This window comes from Gigantopelta aegis, unplaced genomic scaffold (genome assembly GCF_016097555.1).
Source record: "Gigantopelta aegis isolate Gae_Host unplaced genomic scaffold, Gae_host_genome ctg4737_pilon_pilon:::debris, whole genome shotgun sequence".
Lineage (NCBI taxonomy): Eukaryota > Metazoa > Mollusca > Gastropoda > Neomphalida > Peltospiridae > Gigantopelta > Gigantopelta aegis.
This window is the reverse complement of record NW_024534015.1, coordinates 7,031-17,761: the sequence shown is the minus strand read 5'-3', so window position 1 is coordinate 17,761 and position 10,731 is coordinate 7,031. Positions and strand designations below refer to the sequence as shown.

The 10,731-nt window shown below is 40.0% G+C and overlaps 2 protein-coding genes across 2 annotated transcripts; both read right to left on the bottom strand.

The window, feature by feature from the left end:
- Window positions 1-738: 738 nt before the first annotated feature.
- LOC121392881 lies at window positions 739-1,644 on the bottom strand. The gene has a single exon (XM_041523929.1). The coding sequence runs from the start codon at window positions 1,642-1,644 to the stop codon at window positions 739-741; it is 906 nt and encodes a 301-aa protein (XP_041379863.1).
- A 1,014-nt stretch (window positions 1,645-2,658) lies between these two features.
- Window positions 2,659-10,364, bottom strand: LOC121392880 (actin-binding protein IPP-like). Its single transcript, XM_041523928.1, has 2 exons — window positions 10,342-10,364; window positions 2,659-4,476 (listed from the first exon to the last, which is right to left on the bottom strand). The coding sequence occupies exon 2, from the start codon at window positions 4,457-4,459 to the stop codon at window positions 2,858-2,860; it is 1,602 nt and encodes a 533-aa protein (XP_041379862.1). The 5' UTR covers window positions 4,460-4,476; window positions 10,342-10,364; the 3' UTR covers window positions 2,659-2,857.
- Window positions 10,365-10,731: the final 367 nt, after the last annotated feature.

Sequence of the window (10,731 nt, the reverse complement as noted above, 5' to 3'; positions counted from 1 at the left end):
CTGTGCTTATGTATTTCCTGTGTCTTTTTCTTTCCAATAATTTGTAGGCCTTCTTCGTCACTTTCAGTTTTGTGTGGTTCTCTGTAGTCTTGTTCTTGTTAAAGTCTTTAAGGGTCTTAATGTACTCTTGGTAACTTGCTTTAACATCGTTATCAAACCAAGGTTTGCATAAGTAAACACTGTGTTGATTACACTTTCTACAGATGTATGCAAAACATCCTCTACAATAAAATCTTCAGCTACTTTGGTTCGACTATTAAAATCGCCTAGTACAAATATTTTACCAAGTGATAAGTATGTTGCTACCTGACTTTCAAACTCATAAAAGATATCACAGTTATACTGATTATAAAATGTTGAATATTGTGGGGGAAAATAAACAAATGCACAGAAAATATCATGGTCGGTTAAACTGATTTGCTTATTGATTTTAAGCCATACAACAGTGTCGAAAAATAGTTCACTCAAAGTTATAAAAGGTGCCAGCTTGTCACGAATCATAATTATGCTCCCACCTCCTTTCTTTGATTTTTGCCTAGATATTACAAACGTTTTATATCCATCAACCGTGCATTTGTATTTTTTTTCAAACCAACATTCACACAATAATACTATATCAAAATTACAACAATAATTACGAAAATTTGAGTCATTCCACTTAGTGACAAAACCACCATTAATGTTCCAAGAAATTATTTTTAAACGAGAAATCGTTGGTTGTGCATTCTCCTGTGAATCCTATGCAGGCTGTGATCCCTCCGGCCCAGTGTATAGCACCCCATTAATATACAGTTTGTCCCGTACCAGTGCTGTTTTCTTTCCACGTTCCATGGCTTCTTTGAAAACAGGTAACAGTGTTTTTCTTCGTTCTTGTACAATCTTTGGAAACTGTTCGCCGATTGAGAAGTTTGTGTTTTTCAGTTTACGACTAGATTTCTTGACTGCATCGGGTTGAGGGTAACAACGGAATTTGACTACTATTGGACGTTGCTTACCAGCAGATAGTTTTCCAATCCTGTGAGCCCTGTCTATTTCTAATGGTTCCTGGTAATCAAGGTTATCAACACAAACTTTCTTAATAACTTCTGTGCAGTTCTCACCCTCATTCTCTGCTATGTTAAAGAAGAGTAAGTTATCTCTCATTGAGCGACTTTGGAGATCAATTATTTCCTCGGACAGTTTATTGTTAGCTACCTGCATATAATCAAATGACTTGCGAAGTATGCTTAGGTCTGACTTAACATCTTTTATATCGCTCTTGTCCTCTTCCAATATTGTATTGATAAACTGCTGACTTACTTCTACATCTCTTACTCTTTCCCCGAGTTGCTTTACCTCAGTTTGTATCAAAGAGATTGAGTTTTCTATTGCATCTAATTTTTCAAGTTGCTTAAAAATACAGTCCATTTTAGCACTCAGTTCTTGGGCCCAGGGTGGGGGGCTGGTATTTATCCCAGACATAGACTGGCTAGGTGTTAGCTGGAAACCGGGCTGGATATTTGGGTATGGCTGGTATTGATGTGAGCTTAGAGACTGTGACTGTGACTGTGGCATGGTACAATAAGTACTGTTCACGGGGCCACTCACCATTGAACTCTGAGAGTTTGGTTGAAATGTTGCGGGCATGATGGGTGCCGCCGCCATGTTGGATTGCAAAGTTGTGTCCTGCTGCCCACCTCCTTTCGATCTGATTCTCTTCTTCTTCTTTTGTGGATTTTCACCTGCTTTGGTACTGATTTGTATAGATAAGCAGCATACCGAGTCAAATGTGTCTATAAATGTCTATACCATTTGTTCCTATCACAACATACCGCAAAATCCCGGAGCTCATTTGTTCACCTGTTCACCTTGCAAGGGCATTAATACTGTTCTTACAGTGTGTTCATTAGGCATAGAGTGGTTTTCTGTAATGACCTCATGTCTTGTCCGATTTTCATCAAACTTTATACATAGGAATAGGATCATGCTATCTTAAACGAGATTTTATTTTGTCAGTTGGCATTGAAAGTCAAGGTCACTGGTCATAAAAAAATAAACACGAGGCGACCTCTCACGCTGAGATTATTACATCATTTACAATGCTTTGTTTGTAGAACTAAGTCTTTTATTTCCTCTCAGACCACGAGGCGACCTCTCACACTGAGATTATTACAGCGTTTACAATGCTTTGTTTGTAGATCTACGTCTTTTATTTTCTCTCAGACCACGAGGCAACCTCTCACACTGAGATTATTAAAGCGTTCACAATGCTTTGTTTGTAGAACTAAGTATTTATTTCCTCTGAGACCACGAGGCAACCTCTCACACTGAGATTATTACAGCGTTTAAAATGATTTGTTTGTAGAACTAAGTCTTTTATTTCCTCTCATACCACGAAGCGACCTCTCACACTGAGAGTATTACAGCGTTCACAATGCTTTGTTTGTAGAACTAAGTCTTTTATTTCCTCTCAGATTACGAGTCGACCTCTCACACTGAGATTATTATAGGGTTTAAAATGCTTTGTTTGTAGACTAAGTTTATTTTCTCTCATAGGCACCTCTCAACTGTTTTCCCAGAAACAGCATGTTTTGTCGAGGACACCGTGCAACGCGTAAACGTCCCACACTTCTAGGTTGACTTGGGAAATGTACAGTGTATTCATTAGGCCTGATGTTGTTTGTAACACTAATCTTGTATCAGAACAGAGGACGAGCTCTCCCACTGAGATTAATGAAAAATGCTTACAGTGTGTTCAGTAGGCCTAGCTTTGTTTGTAACTCTAATCTTGTCTCAGAACATGAGGCGAGCTCTCTCACTGAGATTAATGAAGAATATTTAGAGTGTGTTCACACTGAGATTATTCAATGAACAACCATCACGATGTTTTCCCAGATGACTTTGTGCACACGTTGTACATTCTGCCACTTCTAGGTGACTTATGGAATGTACTCTGTTCTTCTTTACCTTCAGCGAGGTTGAATGTTCTGATTCCATCTTCTGTAAAACACAGCAAGCTTCCATCTCGTTGTGTGACACCAAAATAATATTCAAATGATTTATATTTCGTTGTGGATTTAACCTGAATCTGGATGTCACCATCTGTGTTGGTGACCTGGAGGTGCATCACGTGGCCGTCGTAGTCTAACAGATAAACATCTGGGAGCTGAACACAGCCTCTTAGTGACTCAGAGCTACAAGGTAACTTTGTGTTCAGCTGACTGACAGTGTGAGTTCTGGTGTTGAAACACTGGATAATATCTGATCCGCCTGAGTCTGTCATGCCTCCCATAACGAGAATGTTCTCACCAACTGTAACAGGGAAAGTGTAATATCGTCTCAATCCCAAATCTCCAACAACCTGCCAGTGCTTCTCACTTTCGCTTAATTCCTCTAATGTGTTGCTATAACCTCCACCTATCAAGTACACTTTAGAGTTAGCTGTGGCCATACAGTGATAGCAGTGGTCATGTGTGAGATCTGGACCTACTGTCCACACTTTGGTAATGGTGTCATAAATTAATGCACATTTCTTCTTGTTACGACCACCAGTGATATAGATCTTGTCGTCCAAACCTGCTGCTGAATACCAAGATCCAGGATCTACTGGGGCTGGTGGGACGTCCTCCCACTTGTTGTGTGACGTGAAACAAGACAGTAGTGACGTGTTGTTATGATGGAGAACGAAGACATCACGTATTTTAGTACTGACCCTTGAACGAGCCGACACTCGACATGGTGAACGTAGCACTTTTTGTATCATTATCTGGACAGATTTGTTTTTACAAACAATGTCTGAAAATGTGACGTCATCAATCAGAAACTGTGAATCTACAATATCAAGATGCACGTTTTCAAAAATAAATTTGACGTCATCTGGTTCCGGGTTATTATGCTCAATCCACTTCATGGCGCCTTTCAGAATGATGTCTTCTGTACATTCCATCTCTTCTTTGGAAATTATTTCCAACAATTCGTCCTTTGACAGCTGAACAACATTTTCTGTTTGAACAAAATCAGCAAATTTTTCAGCCATATAGAAAAAAGCTCTGTTGGACAAGTCGTGGAAATTGTACATTTTCAGAAGTCTCCACCAACCCAGACAGTTTTTATCAGTTAGAGTCAGTCCTTCCTTCAGGTGTAGTACACAGAGCTGTTTGATGTTGTCGAGCTGCATCATCTCAGCAGCATCTATTACCTGCATACAGTTATCTTCATTCACTAGATTGATTCCACACAAAGACATTTTGATCATGTCTTCGAACACTGACAACGACACCGTGGGAAGGTTCAAGACGCCCGTCTGACTCTCTGACATATCAGAACTGAACATGGCCCGGAAATACGAAGACATCGCCGCAAGGACAATACGGCTTCCGGTCGTTGTTCCGTCTTTACATATAATTTGTATGTCAGTGAAAGTACCTTTTGTAATCTCTTCCTGGATGTTTACCAGAAGTTGTGCCTGAGCTTTCTCCATTGTACAAGAGAAACAAACTGAAATGAAAGAAAACATTGATAACAATATTCTAGAAATGTCCATGTATAACCACATGAGAAACTCACGACTGTAAGTGACGTTGATGACGTCATGTCCACAGCATGCATTATATAAAAATAAATAAATAAAAAGAGTAGATTCATGTTCGTGCATCGAAACACAGCTCAGATAAATTATACAAGAAAATTACGAATGGTCAAAAGTTCAATCATGATGTTCTAAGAATAAAAGAAATGCCATTCACGACCATATGATGTTCAATGTTTAAATTGAACTTCGATTCCATTCCTATAGCATCGTTTATTAGTGCGATCAATAATGCCATGATACGTGCCATCATATATAAACCAAACAATGCGATCATATGTGCACCAAACAATGCGATCATATGTGCACCAAACAATGCAATCATACGTACACCAAACAATGTCATCATACTTACACCAAACAATGCCATCATACGTACACCAAACAATGCCATCATACGTACACCAAAAAATGCCATCATATGTACATCAAACAATGCTATCATACGTACAGCAAACAATGTCATCATACGTACACCAAACAATGCCATCATATGTACATCAAACAATGCCATCATATGTACAGCAAACAATGCCATCATACGTACACCAAACAATGTCATCATACGTACAGCAAACAATGCCATCATACGTACATCAAACAATGCCATCATACGTACATCAAACAATGTCATCATACGTACAGCAAACAATGCCATCATACGTACACCAAACAATGTCATCATACGTACAGCAAACAATGTCATCATACGTACACCAACAATGTCACATATACATCAAACAACATCATGCCATCATACGTACATCAAACAATGTCATCATACGTGCCAACACAAAATGCCATCACGTACATCAAACAATGCCATCATACGTACATCAAACAACGTGCCATCATACGTACACCAAACAATGCCATCATACGTACACCAAACAATGCCATCATACGTACATCAAACAACCATCAACGTACATGCAAACATCATCATACGTACACCAAACAATGCCATCATACGTACACCAAACAATGCCATCATACGTACATCAAACAATGCCATCATACGTACACCAAACAATGCCATCATACGTACATCAAACAACAATGCCATCATACGTACATCATACACCAAACAATGCCATCATACGTACACCAAACAATGCCATCATACGTACACCAAACAATGCCATCATACGTACACCAAACAATGCCATCATACGTACACCAAACAATGCCATCATACGTACACCAAACAATGCCATCATACGTACACCAAACAATGCCATCATACGTACACCAAACAATGCCATCATACGTACACCAAACAATGTCATCATACGTACATCAAACAATGCCATCATACGTACACCAAACAATGCCATCATACGTACACCAAACAATGCCATCATACGTACATCAAACAATGCCATCATACGTACACCAAACAATGCCATCATACGTACACCAAACAATGCCATCATACGTACACCAAACAATGCCATCATACGTACACCAAACAATGCCATCATACGTACACCAAACAATGCCATCATACGTACACCAAACAATGCCATCATATGTACACCAAACAATGCCATCATACGTGCCATCATACGTACACCAAACAAAACACCAAACAATGCCATCATACGTACACCAAACAATGCCATCATACGTACACCAAACAATGCCATCATACGTACACCAAACAATGCCATCATACGTACACCAAACAATGCCATCATACGTGCCATCATACCACCAAACAATGCCATCATACGTGCCATCATACGTACACCAAACAATGCCATCATACGTACACCAAACAATGCCATCATACGTGCACCAAACAATGCCATCATACGTACACCAAACAATGCCATCATACGTGCACCAAACAATGTCCATCATACGTACACCAAACAATGCCATCATACGTACACCAAACAATGCCATCATACGTGCCATCATACGTACACCAAACAATGCCATCATACGTACACCAAACAATGCCATCATACGTACACCAAACAATGCCATCATACGTGCACCAAACAATGCCATCATACGTGCACCAAACAATGCCATCATACGTACACCAAACATCATACATACACCAAACAATGCCATCATACGTACACCAAACAATGCCATCATACGTACACCAAACAATGCCATCATACGTACACCAAACAATGCCATCATACGTGCCATCATACATACACCAAACAATGCCATCATACGTGCCATCATACGTACACCAAACAATGCCATCATACGTGCACCAAACAATGCCATCATACGTGCCATCATACGTACACCAAACAATGCCATCATACGTGCCATCATACGTACACCAAACAATGCCATCATACGTACACCAAACAATGCCATCATACGTACACCAAACAATGCCATCATACGTGCCATCATACGTACACCAAACAATGCCATCATACGTACACCAAACAATGCCATCATACGTACACCAAACAATGCCATCATACATACACCAAACAATGCCATCATACATACGTGCCATCATACGTACACCAAACAATGCCATCATACGTACACCAAACAATGCCATCATACATACACCAAACAATGCCATCATACGTACACCAAACAATGCCATCATACGTACACCAAACAATGCCATCATACGTACACCAAACAATGCCATCATACGTACACCAAACAATGCCATCATACGTGCCATCATACGTACACCAAACAATGCCATCATACGTACACCAAACAATGCCATCATACGTACACCAAACAATGCCATCATACGTACACCAAACAATGCCATCATACGTACACCAAACAATGCCATGATACGTTCCATTATACGTACACCAAACAATGTCATCATACGTACACCAAACAATGCCATCATACGTACACCAAACAATGCTATCATACGTACACCAAACAATGCCATCATACGTACACCAAACAATGCCATCATACGTACACCAAACAATGCCATCATACGTACACCAAACAATGCCATCATACCTACACCAAACAATGTCATCATACGTACACCAAACAATGCCATCATACGTACACCAAACAATGCCATCATACGTACACCAAACAATGTCATCATACGTACACCAAACAATGCCATCATACGTACACCAAACAATGCCATCATACGTACACCAAACAATGCCATCATACGTACACCAAACAATGCCATCATACGTGCATACATACGTACACCAAACAATGCCATCATACGTACACCAAACAATGCCATCATACGTACACCAAACAATGCCATCATACGTGCCATCATACGTACACCAAACAATGCCATCATACGTACACCAAACAATGCCATCATACGTACACCAAACAATGCCATCATACGTACACCAAACAATGCCATCATACGTACACCAAACAATGCCATCATACGTACACCAAACAATGCCATCATACGTGCTATCATACGTACACCAAACAATGCCATCATACGTCATACAATGTCATCATACGTACATCATACGTACACCAAACAATGCCATCATACGTGCACCAAACAATGTCATCATACGTACACCAAACAATGCCATCATACGTGTCATCATACGTACACCAAACAATGCCATCGTATATACACCAAACAATGCCATCATACGTACACCAAACAATGCCACCAAACAATGTCATCATACGTGCACCAAACAATGTCATCATACGTACATCATACGTGCTATCATACGTACATACGTACACCAAACAATGCCATCATACGTGCCATCATACGTACACCAAACAATGCCATCATACGTACACCAAACAATGCCATCATACGTACACCAAACAATGCCATCATACGTACACCAAACAATGCCATCATACGTACACCAAACAATGCCATCATACGTACACCAAACAATGCCAATGTACATCAAACAATGCCATCATACGTACACCAAACAATGCCATCATACGTGTACACCAAACAATGCCATCATACGTACACCAAACAATGCCATCATACGTGCCATCATACGTACACCAAACAATGCCATCATACGTGTCATCATACGTACACCAAACAATGCCATCATACGTGCCATCATACGTACACCAAACAATGCCATCATACGTACACCAAACAATGCCATCATACGTGCCATCATACGTACACCAAACAATGCCATCATACGTGCCATCATACGTACACCAAACAATGCCATCATACGTACACCAAACAATGCCATCATACGTACACCAAACAATGCCATCATACGTACACCAAACAATGCCATCATACGTACACCAAACAATGCCATCATACGTACACCAAACAATGCCATCATACGTACACCAAACAATGCCATCACGTACGTACACCAAACAATGCCATCATACGTACACCAAACAATGCCATCATACGCAATGTCATCATATGCGTACGCCAAACAATGCCATGCCATACGTGAATGCCACATACGTGTTCATGAAATGCCATCATACGTCCAAACAATGCCATCATACGTACACCGATGTCATCAAACAATGTAACGCCATCATACGTACACCAAACAGTGTCATACGTACACAAAACATTGATACGTACACCAAGCAAAGCCATCATACGTACACCAAGAGATCATGCAGCTTTCATACGTGTGTACACGTAATGGGGACGGGACGTAGCCTAGTGGTATAACACTTGCTTGATGCGGGTCAGACTAGAATCGATCCCCGTCGGTGGGCTATTTATTGTTCTAGTCACGACCGTTGTATATTTGATACTTTTTGTGCGATGATACATATAAAAGATCCCTTACCACTAGTTCAAATGATCAGTCTCAGTGACTAAGCGGTTCACAAGTAAATAGCTCTAAGCAATTTGATATGGCTAGGAGGTCCTTATCATCTGACCTAGACCGGCAATATCAGGAAACAAACCCTAGTTCTGCCGCTCGCCAATAATTGAGAAGCTTTAATACAATTGTCAAATTCTGTATTAACTTGGTAAATCAATATCATATAATGAATGGTACTGTGTTTGAAATGACGGTGAGTCTGTGTAACGTTTGAAGTGTCTGCACATGCAAGAGCTTTTGCACTAAAGAATACAGCTTTAACGTGTACTGATACATGTAAAGTGCACTAGAGAATACACCTTTAACGTGTACTGATATATTTAGAGAATACAGCTTTAACTTAATAACGTGTACTGATATAGCTTTTAGTGTGCACTAGGGAATACAGCTTTAACATGTACTGATATAGGTAGTGTGCACTAGAGAATACACCTTTAACGCGTACTGATATATGTAGTGTGCACTAGAGAATACACCTTTAACGTGTACGGATAGAATCACTAAATCGGTCTCGTTCCAATTTGTTTATGGTCTTCAATCTTCCTACATGCAAGCGACATAAATATGATGTGTCGTTGCTACTGCACTCCCACCCCCACCCCCCCAAGTACTTTCTTTTTGTAAAATCCTCCTAGCTAGATAAATGAGGTGTCTTTGCTAATGCACTCCCCCGTCCACCCCCAAGTGGTTTCTTTTTCATGACTCTCTTGTGTTCGCAGTTACAGATAGCTGGAGTGTCATGCGGTCCTATTCGTGTTATATGTCAGAATATGTGAACAGCATTCGACTAGCGGCAAGTTGACCTAACTTTTCACTTTGTTCTCAAAATATACTTGTCTGACGAGTAAGAAATAAATTCGTCAAAGTGTTTTTATTATCAGCAGAGTTACACGTGTTTTATGTACTAGTTAACGGTGTACTGATGATTTGTAAAAACATATATACTAATAATGTACTTACTACTTTACGCTAAGAGAGAGAGAGAGAGAACACCTGACAAAATGGCCGTCACGAGACTTGTTAGAATTGTCGATAACGTGACAGGTTGCTAGGGCTGTTCCAAAAAGTATCGCGTCCGAGGGTGGGCGTTGTAAATAATGTTATCAAGTTGTTTCCCGGTATCTACCGTCTACAAACTAAAAGTAAAAGTGTGTCATTGTTTCTTATTTTTTCTTTTGTTTTGTTTTGAGACATAAATCAAGGAGATCCGACCAACAAACTACGAACAACTCAAGTTCTTCTCACACCTCTCCTGTGATCTGTTCTAGAACCGCTAGAGTTTCAGCTTTCATACTGAATGAGAGCCACCATACGTTATACATGTCTGAACGGGTCATACAATAAGCTATA